Source organism: Oryctolagus cuniculus, chromosome 7 (genome assembly GCF_051225735.1).
Source record: "Oryctolagus cuniculus isolate XC-2025 breed Fujian yellow rabbit chromosome 7, ASM5122573v1, whole genome shotgun sequence".
NCBI classification, from domain to species: Eukaryota; Metazoa; Chordata; class Mammalia; order Lagomorpha; family Leporidae; genus Oryctolagus; species Oryctolagus cuniculus.
Genome location: NC_142873.1, coordinates 82,571,926 through 82,589,771, shown reverse-complemented (window position 1 = coordinate 82,589,771; position 17,846 = coordinate 82,571,926). Strand labels below are relative to the sequence as shown.

Sequence of the window (17,846 nt, the reverse complement as noted above, 5' to 3'; positions counted from 1 at the left end):
ATCAAAGATGAAAAGGATTTCCTAAATATTTTTTTTAGGATTTCCTGAATATTTATGTGTGTTTTTATTTTTTTGGTAGGGGTAGCTTCTTCGGCTTAGTTGGTTCTTTTTTTTTTTTTTTTAGTTTTTTTTTTTAACTTTTATTTAATGAGTATAAATTTCCAAAGTACAGCTTATGAATTACAATGGCTTCCCCCCCATAACTTCCCTCCCACCCGCAACCATCCCCTTTCCCACTCCCTCTCCCCTTCCATTCACATCAAGATTCATTTTCAATTCTCTTTATATAAAGAAGATCAGTTTAGCATACATTAAGTAAAGATTTCAACAGTTTGCTTCCACACAAAAACATAAAGTGTAAAATACTGTTTGAGTACTAGTTATAGCATTAAATCTCAATGTACAGCACACTAAGGACAAAGATCCTACATGAGGAGTAAGTGCACAGTGGGCTTAGTCGGTTCTTGAGCCTGGACATTTGAAAGGCAGATTTCTCTGGAGGACTTATGGGCTTCGGTCACGATTTCACTGTTTGGTGAGTTTCCTTTCCCTAAATAAGGGGAAACTGTATTTCCTGTTGCTAAACCCATAGGTTAAAGCATAAGTAGTTATCACTTACCAACAGAAGACTAGTGTTCTAAACTCATGACTTCTTTTAAAAAAAGATTTATTTATTTATTTGAAAGGCAGAGTAAGAGAGAGAGAGGGAGAGACAAAAGAGAGATCTTCCATCTATTGGTTCACTCCCAAAATAAACACAACAGCCAGGGTTGGGCCAGGCTGAAGTCAGGAGCCTGAGATTCAACAAGCTCTTGAGGCCCACTCTGCTGCTTTCCCAGGCACATTAGCAGGGAGCTGGATTGGAAGTGAAGCAGCTGGGACTGAAACTGGTGTCCATATGGGATGCCAGCGCTGCAGGCCATGGCTTTAACCTGTTGAGCCACAATACCAGAATCTCAAATGATTTTTGAAAAAGGAACACCATCAGGGTCATGAAACATAGGTCTCAACCTGTGGTAGCATTGGCATATTGAGTATGTGTCATCCTTCTCTTTTTATTGTTGCAACCAATGAAGTACACCAACTCATAGTCAGAGGCAGGGAGGGGTCAGGGAGTCTTTCTATTTAATGAGTTGCTTTTAACATGCAGCAGGACTGAGGAGCACTGGTGACAGCAATAGGCATCTATGGAGAGTGAGCTTATTGTTGCTGTTCCTGGAAATACTGTTTAAAAAAAAATCATGAAACCAATAGTCACATGACTTGGAATCTGTACTGGACTTTGATGTTACCAAGCTAGAGAAGAAGTAGCAGTTTCGCTGAGTCTCAATTTTCTTATTTGTATGTGGTTAATAAAGAAACCATTATACAGTTTTTTTTAAATTTTTTAAATTTATTTATTTTTGACAGGCAGAGTGGATAGTGAGAGAGAGAGAGACAGAGAGAAAGGTCTTCCTTTTTGCCATTGGTTCACCCTCTAATGGCCGCCACGGCTGGTGCACTGCAGCCGGCACATCATGCTGATCCGAAGGCAGGAGCCAGGTGCTTCTCCTGGTCTCCCTTGAAGGTGCAGGGCCCAAGCACTTGGGGGTCCTCAACTGCACTCCTGGGCCATAGCAGAGAGCTGGCCTGGAAGAGGGGCAACCGGGACAGAATCCGGCGCCCCGACTGGGACTAGAACCCGGTGTGCCAGTGCTGCAGGCGGAGGATTAGCCTATTGAGCCATGGCATTGGCCTATACAGTTTATTTTTTAAAAAATTCATTTTATTTGAAAGGGGGTCACACACAGAGAAATTTATATTCCATCTGCTTGTTCATTCCTCAAATGCCCCACAAACCAGGGTAGGTAGGGCCAAGCTGAAAACAAGAACCTGGAACTCCATCCAGGTCCTCCACGTGGGTGGTAGAGACCCAAGTACTATAGCCATCACTTGCTGTTTATTAGCATATTAGCTGGAAACTGGACTGGAAGCAGCTTAGTGAAGACTCAACCAGGCTTTCTGATATGGGACATGGGTGTTGTAAATGGCCACTAATGACACTGCACCAAACATCTGCTCCCCATTATTTTTAGTTTGAAGACAGTTTATTTTTATTCTATCCCTGAGTTTCTTCAACTAATAAAATATATTTCCTATATTTCTCTGTAGCATCTAGCTTAAAAAAGAAAACAAAGTATATCTACATAAACATTCCATCTAATATGCTGTCTTATCGGGTCTCTTGTGAAATTTCAGTTCAAGGGAGCAAATACTGTTTGCCAGTCTCAGACCCAACTGTGCAAGGAGGAATTTGCCATCTGATGGGCACAGGAGAGGTTCAAAGTGATAAAATGAGAAAAAGGAGGGTTGTTCATGTGGAGTTAACGGCAGTTGCTGCTTCCCTGACCTTTTCTGAGCAGGTAACATTTTCAAGATGCTAACATATACAATCTAATCCATGTGATTCTTTTAAGTAACACAGGCAGGGGTATAAAACTTTAATCAGTGCTTCTAGAAAGCAGAATTCTGCAAACGGTGGCTTGTGAGTGCTTCCTGTTTTTGATAAAAAGGTTTTACTGGAATGTAGCCAGGCTCATTCATTTCTATATTGTCTCTACAGCTGCATTTTCTCTATGTGCATGGTTGGGTAGTTGAGACAGGGGCTAAATGATCTGCAAAGCCATAAATTGTTGCTATCTAGTATTTTGCAGAAAAGTTGGCCAATCATTGCTAGGAAGACTAAAACCTTATTGTTTTGTAAGAAACTGTAAAGAACACTCAATTAGGGATAAGGCTAGTGAAATATGTTTTATTTTCAGCTTGAAAATAATTACTAATAACTTTAAGAAAAGACAATTGTTCACCTAAACTTTTTTTTTTTTTTCATTTTTCTCTCTTCTTGAGAGGGAGAGTTACATACAGAAAGAGGGATAGACAGAGAGAGAAGCTGGGATCCAAGAGTCTCCTCCAAGTCACCCATGTGGGTGCAGGGGCCCAAGCACCCAGGCCATCTTCCATTGCTTTCCCAATCCATTAGCAGAGAGCTGAATTGGAAGAGGGGTAGCTGGGACACAAACCGGCACCCATATGGGATGCTGGAGCCACAGGCAGAGGCTTAACCCACCACACCACAGTGCCAGCCCACCTAGACTTTTGGCAATTGGATATAGTCTACAAATACCAGGTAATAACAAGAGCAACACTTTATTGGTGAAAAATATAGAAAACATTTCAAATACATGCTCTTTGAAGAAAATCACAAGGATGTCAATTGTTAAGATGAACCACTAGGAAAACACTAGGCTAAACTTTAGTATTGTAAGTCATCAAGTCATTAATACTTTTGTTTTCTCACATGCTACCCATAATCATTTAAATTCAGCCTTTGAAAATTATGCATTCCTAAATACTTCATGTATAAGTGCCATCATGTTACTGAGCTTAATCCAGTGTCATTTATCCTAAATTCTAAAGGGTTCCATTAAAGTTATAATCTGGGTGAACCGAGAAAGAAAGGGAAGCTTCTTGCCTTAGCTCATGTGACCCAACTCTCCATGTTGATGATTTCTTCCATCTTCCTGTGGAAATTATTCAGACATTCTAGAGCTTATATAAAGTAGTTTACTTTGGCTTGGAATCCATTAGTGAAGATTATCCACTGCCCCTACCCTATATTATTGCTCATAGACTATAGCTTTAACATAACGCAGAACTTCATATTATCTTCAGAAAAAATTAAGATGGCTATCCCTGCTTCTGTGACCATGGTAGAGTTTTCTAAACTGATGTCCAACTACGTCCCAAGTCTTTTATCCATGACTTAGCTCAGAATATATTTGTCAACCGGAAGAATAGACATCTCCTGAATGATTCCTCTGTGGTATCTCCTGTATTGGTAGTGAGGCAAAATCATTCTTTGCTACAGAATTTACAATCTTTTTTGGAAGAACATGATTTCAACTGTTATACTTCTATGTCTTTGGTGTTGTGATGCAAGGCCTAAGGATTTGCAAGTGAGGTAACACATGACACTATGCCTTGGGTTAGGGAGACAGGAAAGACCCATCCCTAAGGTCCTTAGCTTATAACACATCTTCTCCTTGGTGGTCTCATCTGCCTGCGGAGACTCTCTATCTCATTAGTAAGTCGTTTGCTCTCATTTGCAAATCCCTCATTCATTAGTCGAGCTTGTTCCTAAAAAGTGAAAATGAAACAGAATACAGTTAGTTTTAAGCAAACCCCTCTGTGTAATTTCTGCACTCATTGAGTTTTTAGTTCTTAATTTCTCTTTGAAACTTTCCCTACCCTACCCCTAGTAATCAGTGCACTTTTTCTTGGGCATCTGAACTCTGTGATTATTTCTCCTGGGTCCATTGACTAAGAGAGAGTTTCAGCTACCACACCTCCTGACCCACTCATGAACCTCATTACCAGTTTTGCTTTCCCTCCTATTCATCGTACATGATGTTAGTTGGAAACCTCAGTCATGCATTTGGCTTCAAATCTCATCTCTGCATTACTGAACTCTGTTACTCATCCTCCTACATACATGTTTATATCTCTACACCTAACCCTGAAATAAAGTATTCTCAAAATCTGATGAAGCACCTGATGTGTATCAGGATGTTAGCCCTCTAAAATGTGGTGGCAGGGTTGGCAGGAGATAGGCAAGAAACTCAGAGTCCTAGAGTGGCCACATTGAATTTCTGCATGTGATTTTCTGCACAACATAGACTCAGAGCAAGAGGGCATTGCAGACTCACCCAGGTGCGAGAACTAAGGAGTCTTGCTCAGAAAATTCTCATGGAGTGACAGTCACATCAGATGCAACATAAAAAAAAATTACTGTGGACTCCACTAAGTGGTGGATGTTTTACTAACTCTATGATATTAGGAAAGTTATTTAGTCTTTTCTGAACCTCTGTGTGCTTTCCTGAATATAGGGATCTAGTCATTGCTTGCATACGATTCAGTAAGAGACACAGATTAAGACAATTTTGTGATACATCACAGATAAGGGCAACTGTTAACTGAAGGACTCACCAGTAAAGCATGGATATGGCACAAACACTGATGTGTTAGTTATCAGATAGGGGCACAGACAGGCCAGTAGGCAGGCAGGGATTGAAGAGTGCAAATGAGCAAGCAAGGTCTGTCTTTGGGCTTTGTGTTCCCCTTCTGCACAGTTTTTGTGGTCAAGAAGAAGGAGAGAAAGCAGAAAAGCAGAAACCTGAAGGTGATGCCATGGAATACCTGAAGTTTAAGGGCCAGAGTCCTCTCCTGCTCTTGTAGCATCTGGACCCGGTCTCTCTCCATCTTGTCAGTCAACTGTTTCACATGCTCCTGATAACTCTTCTCTTTCTGCTCCATCATCTGCTGATTCTTTTTCTGTAATTCCTCCAACATTTTTACGTTAGCCTCTGCAGCCTCAGCCTTCACACGTTCCACTGCAAAGGAAAAGGAAGAAAGAAAATGTTCATGGGGTTATCATTGCTGCTGGCTAGATAGCCCCTCCTCAGATGTGACTTCCACTTGTAAGACACATCTCTGCTCTTCTTTCTCCAGTTTAAAGACATCAGGTTCATGCAGTCAAATTATATAAATTGTAAGAGATTATGTGAGTATCTACACTCTTTTGAGTCACTCACCTTCAATATCCTTTTCTTTCTCTGTGAGGGTCTGGTCTGTCTGCAGAATTGCATCAATGGCCGATTCCTTGGATTTCAAGTATTTCTGCAGAGTCTCTTCAGCCTTAGAACCCAGAGGATAGAGTTGGCATAGGAAATGACTGGAAGCATTTCTCCCCGTCTCTCAGCTCTTTTTCTATAAGAATTGCTGCTCTTGGCCCCAGTGAACCCAGTGTTCAAGATTCCATTTCACGATGCAGACTCAAACTCTAGGTTGGCTAATCAATCACAACCCCACCTCCCTAATCAGTTCCTAAAAGGGAGCCGATACAGATACTGGGGAAAAGTGACTCTGTGGTTTTAGATTGCGGGCTTTAAGTATGGAGCTGTTGGTGCTGTGGTCCCATAGGAGTGAGTTTGCTGGAGAATGAAGCTATCCAGGAGAAGGCAGATCAGAGTAGGAGGTGGAGGATGTGGGGAGGGAGGGAGGCACATGTGGAGGTGTGGGAAAGCAATGGGCAGAAAGACAGATGATGACATAGTTGAAAATCTTGGATCCAGTTGGCCTTCATTGCCAGTTTGAACCTCAGACTGATGAATGGTCATTTTTGTTTAAGGAATTGTTTTTGAGTTTCTCTCCCTTGCAAACCACAATCCAGCTGTAATAATGGACGATAACAGCAGTTTCATTGTTAATCTCATGAGTCAGTTTATAAATCTATTGCTAATTGCATGTACTTTAATGAGTACCAGGTACATATCTGGTGTAACTGAACTCTTGTATATGTCATTGAATAAAAAGATGAATGCTAGGCAGACAGTAATGTATGTCTCTTTGCAATTATACTTGGTCATATTGATGTTTCAAGGAGGCATATTAACAGTTTCCCATAATCAAAGAAAACTCATGGTTACCTGTATCCCTTTCCCAGGTGCCTGATAGTATTGTTCTTTCAGTTCTTGCATCCTCTGAATCAAGAGGCGATAGCCCTTCGGTTTAGAAAAGACCCCTTGCTTCATACTTTCTTCTAGAGGTTGGAAAATGTCCTGAAGTAAAGCTGAGCAACGCTCTGATGATGCTTCCATATTCTGATTTACAAAGTCATTCTGCTTTTTTTCTAGCTGGGCCTTTCATGGAAAAATAGGAAGCAAAAAGAAGAGCATGGAAGAGAGGTTAGCCTGAGCTCAGAATTTTGAAAATACTTCTTTGAAAAAGGTCTATTTCCCCTAGAAAATTATAGGTACTGTCTCAAGACTCGATTCTTCCTCCTGATCCCAATTCTGTACTAAAGTGTCTTTCTCGTGGGAGGTGAAGTTCACAGTAGAGATTGCTAGCTTCATGCCACATCTTAGGAAGTAAAGGTCAACTTTTTTTCAGATTGGACAAATGACTGCATGTAGAATAAATGTAGTGCAACATAAGCCTTCTCAAGAAACTAACAATAAAATTTTCTTTGGCCTTGGCTAGACTTTCAAATCAGTCTGATACCAGTGGGTATGTAATCTGATTATAGGTTTTGATTATTACTTATATGCACTGAATCCAACTAAGGGGAGGAGTATTAGCTTATTCGTGAAAGACACATGTTTCAAAGCCTTATGTCTGTATAAATAAAATTCTCATCTGATTATTATTATTATCAAAAGATAGCTCTCACCATTTTAAAATCTATTGATAATCACCTCTTTCAATATAAGAACCCATTTCACTTCCTAGTAGTACTTTGCTTTCATCTATATCTACATGAACTTAGGAGAAAAGTTACCGCTAATTCCTTTTGAAATGAATGGTCAACATCTTTGAAGGAATTCTTGATGAAGACTTCAATGGCTTCTCTCTCACTGGTCCTATGCAGATCCAGCAGCTCCTGGAGGGTTTCTGTGGGCAGCTGCACCTTCTGGCTCATCTGCTGGTCATAGTGAGCAATGGCTTTTCGCACTGCAGCTGAGTTCTCTATCTCGGCCAAGGCCAGCACTGCGTTCTCCATGCAGGGCAGATCCCCACTGCTGATGGCACTGACATAGGTCAACACCAGGTTCTCCAGACCTACAAATGAAGCACAAATGGTGATGTTTGTTGCAGGTTGAGTGAAGACAATGCTGCCATTCTGTGTAATTCTGAGCATTTCATTTCCCATCCATTTGCCTCACTGCATCAGTGTCCACAGGGTCACCTGGAAACTCGCTAGAAATGCAGAATCTTTGCTTCTGCTCAGATTTCCTTAATCAGACCCTTCTGTTTAGCAAGATCCCCAGATGATAGGTATTGTAAGCACAGCAAGCATAGGGAATCTGGTTTCTAGATTACATAGGCCTGTGGTTATTGCATATTTGCATCCATTTTAACCTCAAGCATGGTTGTGTTGGGAGGCATACCACTTTCATTTCACCATCAGCCTTGTCCATAGTAAGCCTGTTTTGATCACTATTCATGGAATAATTGATGCTATGCTGTATAACAGAGTAGTCACAAGCCACATCTAGCTAAGAAATGTAACCATGTGACCTGAATTTTTACTTTGCTTTCATTTTAATTTATCTACATTTAAATTTAAATAGGCACACTAGTCTAATGACTCTCAGATTGGATAGTGCATGTCCAGGTTACTTGGAAAGTTTTGAGCAATACAGCTTTTCATTGGTCCTTTCTGCCTTTCTCACCAGGGAATTCTACCAACAAAATCCATTAGAAATGCAGGTGACATCTGAAATTTAACACAAGAATGGTGGTAGATTTGCATTTTTTAAAGCTGAAGCTGGAGGGACCAGAAAGGGGACTTACGAGGGCCATCAATCCTGATGCCTCCTGAAAGAGTTTTAGTCTTGGAATTGCTGAAGATGTAGGAACAGAATTCGGCCACTTGTCGCACAAATTCTGGATCTAGTTCATCATCGTGCATTGTCTCGAGCTGGCCAAGCTTCTTCCGGTGCGTAGGTCTATCGAAGATAAAGCATTTCTTCTTTGGGAAGAACATCCGGATACAGAGTCTTGGCAGATTAAAATTTTTAATTTTTTCACCGGTGCCTAGGGAACATAAAAGGATTTGCCTAAAATAAGTGTTTACAAACTTTCTGTGAAGAGCCAAATATACATAGTTTAGGTTTTTCTGGTCAGATGGGCTTTCTTTATGTACTCCATTCGAGTATTATAACATGAAAGCAGCCATAGACACTACATAAATGAATGGGCATAGCATTTTGCAATGAACCTTATTTAAGAAAAAATGGCATCACTGTATTGATAATATTACTTGTGTGGTGTCATTGATCAGTACTTGGACAAATATTCTCTTCATGCTTTAGTTGATTTTCTTCAAATATATGGATTCATTTTACTCTGTATTCTTTAGATAAATACAGAATCACAGACCCTAAGCAAGGAGACAACATTTACCAAGTCATAACAAAGTGAGATGTGAGATAAAAAGAAAGTTGCTTTTAGAACAAGGGAGAAAATAATTTAAAATCAAATTGATATTAAACAAGCATTATTTTCTTGGAATTACTAGCTGGAAGAAATAAAAAGCTGTAAATATAAGAAAACTCAAAAATTGTAATGTCTGGTGTTCTGTCATCCCCATTTACTGGCCACACATCCATTACCATGCTTTAGCTTGAGTGAATTCTCCAGATACTGGTCTGCTGAGATGGCTTGTCCATCTACTTCCAAGTCCAGGGAAAAATCTCTCAGTGTCCACACAAAGTCTGGGAAGAAGCTCACAAAGTCAGATGAATCCTCCACCTCATTTGCATCAGGTGAGGATTTTGCTCTTATGCGATCTGTCAGTTCAGTCACATAGCTGAGTGTTAACTAAGGAAAACTGGTGAAAATAACCATATCCCAATTCTGTATTAGTTCCACATCTTCCCAAACATTCATTGTGCCTTTGTTCTCACCTAGGTATCAATTCTTCACTAAATACTTGGCTTCTTTCCCTTGATTTGAATTGTTTTCTTAAATGATTTATTTATTTAGGTAAAAGAGTGACAAAAAGAGATGCAGGGTAGGAGGGAGGGAAGGAGAGAAAAAGAGAGAGGGAGATATATCTTCTATCCACTGGTTCAATCCCCAAATGGCTGAAACAGCCAGCACCAGTCCAGGCTAAAGCCAGGGACCAGGGATTCCTTTCAGATCTCCTATACAGATGGCAGGGACTCAAGTACTTGAGACAAAACTTGCTGTTTCTGACATGGGATAGACAGGTAGTTAGATCTGCAAGGCTGGAAGCCATAAGCCTTCCCCAACTCCCAACCCCTTGACAATCAAACCACCCCCTTCCTGGGATGAATCTCCTTCACCTGGGACCTGGGAGGTAGACACCATGTAAATAGTCACTCTGCCCTACAGCCTCATAAAAGAGGTTCACATCTGGACATCTCTTTCTCTCTCTCTCTCTCACCTCCCCCTCTTTTACCCCCTTTCTCTTCTGGTCCCACTTCCAATTCATGATGGGTATCTCTAGGTGTGGGGCATTCCATGTTCACATGTGTTTATGTTCACTTTCTCATCTTCTGATTAAAATTTATCTTATATATGCCAGCATTAAGAATCCCATTATGCTTGGCAAGAGCCTGTAATAAAAATTAAACCCTATTTTGTCTAAAACATAATGGTGTCTGTCTGCCAGGTCCCAGGTGAAGGAGATACATCTTGGGACAGGGTGCTTGATTGACAAGAAGGAGGGGACATGGGCAGGAGGGTGAGCAGGCTATAGTGGCTTCTGGCTTCCAGCTTCACAGACCTAACTAGCTGCCTCTCCAATATCATTTCCAAGGTGCATTAGGAGGAAGTCGGGTCAGAAGCAGAGTGGCCAGACTCAAAACCAGGCCCTCAAATATGGGATGTGGACATCACAAGCTGGGGCTTAACCTGCTGTACCTTGAATTACTTTTTATGTTTTTTGTTTTGTTTTGTTTTGCACTTGCTTTAAAATCTCACAGCTGGATTATTAGTGCAGATCTCCTCTCGGAATCTGTGCTAATTTGGACCACAGAAAGGATACTGCAGTTGGTCCATGGCCTGCTGGTTGATGGTTCCCATGCTATTGTAAACAAAGGTGCTGCTCAGGAGGATTGCCAGGGCAAAGATCCAGGAGTCATTCTGATTGTCCCCCTGAAAGTCAGAACACATTCCATCAATTCATTCTCGTGGCACTTTCCAGATCAGCAGTAAAAATATACTCACCTAATTGGAGTGTTTTTTTAAAGACTACCTATAAAAGGAACCTAAATCCAAAGAAAAATGGTTCTCTGTTGAACTTTGACTTTTGATATCTTTTGTTAGAATTTTTGGTTTACACTAATTCTCATGAGGCCTTCTTATGATTATTGGCGGACAATTATAAAACAGACATTCCAAGACTTGAAACATAATTAAAATTTATAATTTTATATTTGTATAATAAAAATGATTTAAGTAAGATTTATAATATTTGTAGCTATTTAAGTGTGAAGTCATTAGGCATTTTAACACATTAGTAATCTTATATAATACCCAAAACAATACTGCAAAGCAAATATAGATCTTTTATATCCATTTTACAAATCAGAAAGCTGAGGCTAAAGAAGTCAACTTGCTAAAGCCAATGAACTAGTGAGACTGTTTCAATTTAAACACAGAGTTATGGGGCTTTACAAGCCAAATCCTTAACTGAAGGTCTCTGTCAAGTAAGACAGCTTATTTGTGGTACCTTTTGGCACCTGGGTAAACTTGCTTAGTTTATAGCCTGTTAATAGTTAGAACACTCTCAACTGACCACCAGGCTCTTCTACTAGGATTTTGCCTATGAATATTTTCCTCACCTCTGGTTGCTGAACTAATTCTCATGCAGGTAAAAAGAAACAGATTTATGATGGTTGAATGCAAGCTCTTATTTAAGGAAAACCACGTATTTTAGAGGATGTTCAGGAATGAGGAGTTAATCCAAAATTGATGCCCATTCTTTACCTTCTCTACATCTCCCAAACCCTCAGTGTCAAGCAGAACTAGGGCATGGTCTGGCTTCTTGGGGTGGGGCACACACCACATCCAGATGCCCTTGGTGTGAGACTGTACCGTGGATCCCAGAGAGAAGCCTGCAGAGAGGAGAGGCATCAGAAAGGACACATGCATGGTTAGGAGCCAGGAGTTAGGGAAATTGAGATAAATGTTAGTATAATAGAAGTTATGAGAGATATACATATCCACAATCAGTATTTATGTCACATATAATAATCAGAGCAAAAGGAAAATTAAGGTACCCAACATATGAAAAAAATGCAGCACACATTCATGATAAAAAACAATCAATGAATTAGAAATAGAAGGAAGTAAACATAACATAGTAAATGCCATATATGAGAAATTTGCATCACATTCAATGATAAAAACAAGAAAGCTTTTTCTCTGAGATCATACATAAGAAGAGAATGATGTCTTTTGCCATGTTGTTCAACATAATACTGGAAGCAAAAAGGAAACTCTGTAAGAAAATTTAATAGAGGGCATAACAATTACAAAGGGAAAAATGAAACTTTCTGTTAGCAGATGACCTGCTCTTATATGTAGAAAACGTTAAGTAGACCACAAAACCCTGTTGGAACTAATAAGTGTACTCAGCAAAGTTGTAGCGTACAAAATCAGTGTATAGAAATGAGTTGCTCTGTGAACAATCAGATCAGTCTTACCAGATGTCATGACAGTGTCTTCAGCATGAAACCACAGGATTAAAAACAAATTACAGGCTCCTGGCTCCAAACATTTTTTAACCTATTAAACCTTGACTCAGTTTTGGACCCTCAGCCACATGGTGGTGGTCGAAGCACCATATGACCTCAGCAGCACATCTGCCATGTTGAACCAATCAGAAAATAATCTTTTTTCGTATAACATCAGAAGAATAAACTACTGGATCTGGTGTTATGACATAGCAGGTAAAGATGCTATCTACAACAATGGCATTCCAATTGGGTGTTGGTTCATGTCCTGACTGCTCCACTTCCAGTCCAGCTCCCTGCTGATGGCCTGAGGAAGCATCAGAGGGTGGCCAAGTGCTTGATCCCTTCATGGAGACTCAGTTGAAACTCCTGGCTTCAGTCTGGCCCAACTCTAGCTATTGTGACTATTTGGGGAGTAAACCAGCGGACGGAAGATTTCTGTGTCTCTCCCTCTCTGTCACTCTGACTTCCAAATAAATAAAGAAACCTTTTAAAAATTTATTTTTATTATATATTTATTTTTAGGCAAAATCCTTTATCCATGGCATGGTCATCATGAATTGGTTCAAGCAAGGCCTGCTTTGAGTTATTTGTTGATTTTTTTTAAAAAATAACACTCCTGGTGGACAAACCAGCTTCAACAAAAGCCAAGCCCTAGATAATAGCCTACATATATCCATGCAGCCTATCCCACTCCTTCTCCTTGACTCCCTATCATGCAGAATAAATAGGCACATATAGATTTGAGGCATTGTTGACATAGGTAATGAGATTTCTGGAATTTTGCTTTACTGAGCTAAAGATTATTTCTCCAAAATCACTACTGGCCAATCTCATGATTTTCATGAAATTTATTTAATCAAATTTCAGAAGTGAAATTGGAGAAGCAGTAGGGCTGTTTGATTTAAAGCCTCATATTCTAGAGTCAAGTTGACTTTGGTTTTAATTCAAGAGCTACCATTTATTATTACTACTTAAACTTTTACTCAAGCAAGTTTCATAACTTCTGAAAACAATAATTTCATCCTAATAAAGGACAACAATAGCTTGTATTTTATGTGATGATATAATTATGAAAACTAGCCTAGTGCCTATGGCAGAGAAAATGCTTGATATATAATAAACCTTTTTTTTTTAAAAAGATAAACTACTTAGGCATAACCTTAACTAAGGATATGAAAGACTCATATAGATAAAACTTAAAGACCTTCTTGAAAGAACTCAAGACATAAATAGCTGGAAAGATATCATTAATGGGTTGGCAGCTTTTGTATTCTTAAAATGTAACTACTACCCAAAGTAATTTACAGATTCAATACAATGCCCATCAAAATTCCATAGATTATTTTTTTAGAAGTAGGAAAATCTGTATAATTTCAAGGATTCTCAAGAGGGATCCCTAAATAGATGGGTCTCGATCTGGTACCCATATAGAATACTGGTGTAGTAGGCAGTGGTTTTACCCACTACACCAAAGTGGGGCCCCTGAGTACAGATTTTCTGTCTCAGAAGATGAGATGAAAAAGTTGTGTAGATTGATGGAGGTGATGGCTGTACACCAATGACCATTTATTAATGCCATAGAATTGTACCTTAAATACAATAAGAAGGCTAAATCTTATGGCACATATATTTTACATAATAATAAAAATTTCAGTACAGATTGAACAATGTTTAACCTTAGACATCTAATCAAACTTGTCACTTCAAGAACATTTTGAATGTTCTGTAGTTTATTATGCATGATTATTGTGTACATTAATTATTTTATTACTGTCTAACTCTAAAATATGAACAATTTTTGCTTGTAGAAGGAAAAACTAAGGCATCCTGGGAAGAGGCAAGGAGCCGACTCTCATCTCCTGGTTCACAGTCCAGATAAAAAGACCAGCTGTGGTCCAACCATTGACTTTCAGTGTTCACCCCCGTCCTCATCCTGCTTGCCTCACTTCCCCAGACTGGGTGGTGACAGTGTGAGTGGAGAGAGAGGAGAAAAAGAGTTTAGCTGCTGCCACTCACCCTTTTTCTTCCCAGCCAGCTTGTTCATCAGGTAGGACTTGCCCGTGCGGTAGAGGCCCACAATAGCCACCACCACCACAGGCTGCTTGATGGCAGACAGGATCTTCAGAGCTTCCTGATTGACCAACAGTTGTCCATTAATGTTTTCAATGAGGCACATGGGGCCTGGCATGTGGATCTCTGAGGTCATTTTGGAGTATCACTTTGTCTGCAAGGGAAGAGGTGAAATGAGTTAGAGTTTCCAGTCTTTTGTCTTCACAAAGTGGAGTCATAAAATTCCATGGCATGGCCAAAGGTTTTGTGTGAGCCAACAACATAGACAGGGGAAAAATATGTACTATTTTAGAAAATCATGTAACTGTTATCAAAGCAGTTCATTTTAAAAATGTAGTATGACAATGGATGATCAACATTTAATCAGTCCATAACTCAAAGCTTCTATTTGACTTACTGTGTAAAACTTTTGGATTCTTATTTCAAAATTTAGGGATGGGTATTTTGCCTATCAGTTAAGTTGTTGGTTAAGATATTCATTCCTCACTGGAATGCCTGTGTTCAATTTCTGGCTGCGGCTGAAACCAGACCCTGGAAGCTATTGGTGGTAACCATAGTCATTGGATCCTTGCAACCCATGAAGGGTACTGAGATTGAGTTCTTGGATCCTGGATTTGGACTGCCTTAACCCTGGCTATTGCAGGAATGTAGGGAGTGAACCAATTAAGTGAGCTCCGTTTCTCTCTGTCTCTCTTTTCCTAATCTCTCTGCCTCTCTCTAGTAAGTATATTGTTAAAAAAATATTTATTTATTTGAAAGGCAGAGTTACAGACAGGCAGAGGTAGAGGGGGGGAGAGAGAGAGAGAGAGAGAGAGAGAGAGGTCTTTCATCTGCTGATTCACTCCCCAAATGGCTGCAATGGCCATAACTGGGCCAACCTGAAGCCAGGAGCTAGGAGTTTTTTCCAGGTCTTCTGCGCGGGTGCAGGGGCCCAAGCACTTGGGCCATCGTCTACTGCTTTCCCAGGTCATAGCAGAGAGCTGGATTGGAAATGGAGACCCCAGGTTGAACCAGCGCCCATATGGGATATCAACACTGCAGGCACTGTGACCTGGTGAATATATGAGTAGGCCCCCATCCACAGCCTTGGAAGGAGCTTATGACAGAGCAGTGCCCTGAAATTTGAGGTTCATATGCTTCATAATAAATTAACTTCTAACTCAGTGGAAGTATGAATGTACAACTGCATATATTGAATTGCTGCTTTTAAAAAAGACTTTTCAATAAGGATCAAAAGATCAATCTGCAGATCAAGAAAAGTAGACATAGGAGTAGACATTTAATTTACCAGTCAGGATGCCTGAGTTTCACATTGGAATACCTGGCTTTGAGTCCTGGCTTCAGCTCCTGACTCCAGCTTCCTGCTAATGCATACCCTGGGAGGTGGCAGGTGATTGCTACAGTAGCTGGTTCCCTGCCATCCACCTAGGAGACCTGGGTTGAGTTCCCAGTTCCTGGTTTTCACCCCAGTCTATCTCTAGCCATTGCAAACTTTTGGGGATTGAACCAGTGGATGGGAATACTTGTTGTCTCTGCTTCTCAAATAAATTAAAAAATTCAAGAAAAAAATCTAGATAGGAAGTTATTCAAAGAAAATATCTGTATTTCCTGTCATTGCTTATTTTATTATTTTTAAAACATTTTATTAATTTAAAGAGAATACATTTCATGTATTTTACCGGTACAATTCTAAGAAGATAATCATATTTCCTTCGCTTCCTCCCTCCCTTCTCTCCCCCTCTCAAATCCCTAGTCAACACTTAAAGTCTCAATTTTTCCATTTGGTAGAGAAGGAGGAGAGATAGGAAGAGAAGGAGTATATCTGTGTGTGGGGGTGGGTGGGTGGATGGGGTGGATAGGGAAAGGAGAAAGCGGACCTGTGAGAAGAGGTGAGAATAAAGCATGTCCCTGCCAATGTACTGGAGGAGGGGGCAGTGGGCAGCAGTGCCTGGGTCAAAATTGTCTGGGGTGATGTGTGGTCAAGGTAAACAGAGATCTTGCCTCCAGGGATGCTCTTTAAATAGAAGCACTCTGGTAAAGCAGTAAAAAGGCATAAGGAGTGGATGGGCCTTTCTGAGGGAAAAAATCCGCTTTGAAAACAAAGGTCAGCAGTGTGATTAGAGAGAGGGCTGGGCACCTGAATCTTCTCAAACCCTGGGTTTCAGGGGTTTTTGCATCTCAGTGACTGTTCTTTGTCATGTAAATAACCCAGGGGCAGCTTTTTCAACTATAGGAGTACTGAGCAAGCTCCCTGTAGCTTAATGGGTTTAATCCTGCAATGATAATAAAGAGAAAGTCAGTCCTCCTGCATTCAAATTCCAGTTTAGCTTGTGTCTCTGCCACCTGGTTCCACAGAACAGTAGTGGCCCTCAGGCAAGCATTGCCCTGGATGACAGATACCCTGTGCCACCTCGGGTTCAGCTGCAGCTTCTCTAGGTTTCATTCACTTTCCAGGAAACAAACTGATTCTATTCTACCCCTTCCCATGCCTGCCCTGCTTGCTTTATAGCTGGGAGGAGGCTGCTCTGAGAGAAGTCAGAAGAGCTCTTACCTGTTCTTTGCGCAGCGTAGACGGAGTGGCTTCTTCCACTGCTCTATCTCAGTGGATTGCTGGATTTATATTTCACCCCTCTAACTGTGACACTCTCTGAGTTTTTTCAGTGAGCAAATAATGAGGAAAAAGCAACATCTGTCATAGGTTTAGAGTAATGTGAAACTGAAAGTACTCAGTGTAGGCAGTGACTCAACAACCATCAGGAATTTCCAGGGTTGTGCAAGGGACAGGATTGGTGATTTTCTCAACCATGATCCTTACCTTATGTCGTAAGAGATCGCAGAGACATTTTGCTGTTTTCACAATGCCCATCAGATATTGAATATCATGGAGCATGTTTCCTGATTAGGGGTCACTTCAGAAATCCCAGTACGAGGAGCACCTTATTATGTTTTGAGGTCTGATCTAAAATCATTGATCCACAGTAGGTGAGGCTGGTTTTCCCTTAGAGAGGCTGTGTGAGGGGCAGGACATGCCTAGCATATTGATGGACTCCCAGCTCTTGCACTTAACACCAAGCATGCAGTTAAGAGAGGGTGCTGTGTATCCTGTGGGGGTTCCAGGCCCCATGCTGGCTGCTTCACATGGATTATGGTAGCTTTGGGATCAGCGAGGAGGGAAATCCTATACTTCTGGGAATGGAGAGGCCTACTTCTGGGGAAGAAAGTCCTTGTAAAGGTCAACCAATGAGGATCAGACCCACCTCAACCTTTAACCCCCATGCCCTGAATCTATAAAAGGAGCTCTCCCAATCTCTGACATGCGACTTCTCCAGCCCCTACTCTGTTGCTCTGTTGGGACCGGGGAACCTCACCCGGGAGCAGAACCCCAATAAAAGCCTGTGAATTAATTGATTCGTCTGCCTGGGAAGATTTGTTATGTGCCGGACACCTTACAGATTACACACCTTAAAT

At 40.6% G+C, this 17,846-nt stretch overlaps 1 protein-coding gene across 2 annotated transcripts; it reads right to left on the bottom strand.

Moving 5' to 3' along the window:
• Nucleotides 1-3,170: 3,170 nt before the first annotated feature.
• LOC100358539 (guanylate-binding protein 2) lies at nt 3,171-17,131 on the bottom strand. 2 transcript variants are annotated; one of them, XM_002715873.6, is made up of 11 exons: nt 16,930-17,131; nt 14,325-14,532; nt 11,557-11,684; nt 10,613-10,722; nt 9,213-9,409; nt 8,392-8,634; nt 7,376-7,656; nt 6,525-6,737; nt 5,631-5,733; nt 5,236-5,429; nt 3,171-4,176 (listed from the first exon to the last, which is right to left on the bottom strand). In XM_002715873.6, the coding sequence occupies exons 2-11, from the start codon at nt 14,512-14,514 to the stop codon at nt 4,060-4,062; spliced, it is 1,776 nt and encodes a 591-aa protein (XP_002715919.1). In that variant the 5' UTR covers nt 14,515-14,532; nt 16,930-17,131; the 3' UTR covers nt 3,171-4,059. The 2 variants fall into 2 exon arrangements, with proteins under 2 accessions (XP_002715919.1, XP_069934227.1); XM_070078126.1 differs by lacking the exon at nt 11,557-11,684 and having other exon boundaries at nt 16,930-17,106.
• Nucleotides 17,132-17,846: the final 715 nt, after the last annotated feature.

Excerpts from the sequence above, each read along its gene's own strand:
- LOC100358539 (XM_002715873.6), bottom strand. The coding sequence starts at position 14,514 with ATGACCTCAGAGATCCACATGCCAGGCCCCATGTGCCTCATTGAAAAC. Across the intron at positions 11,685-14,324 it reads GCTGGCTGGGAAGAAAAAGG|GCTTCTCTCTGGGATCCACG; the intron begins GTGAGTGGCAGC and ends TCCTCTCTGCAG. Across the intron at positions 9,410-10,612 it reads CAGGCCATGGACCAACTGCA|CTATGTGACTGAACTGACAG; the intron begins GTATCCTTTCTG and ends GTTAACACTCAG.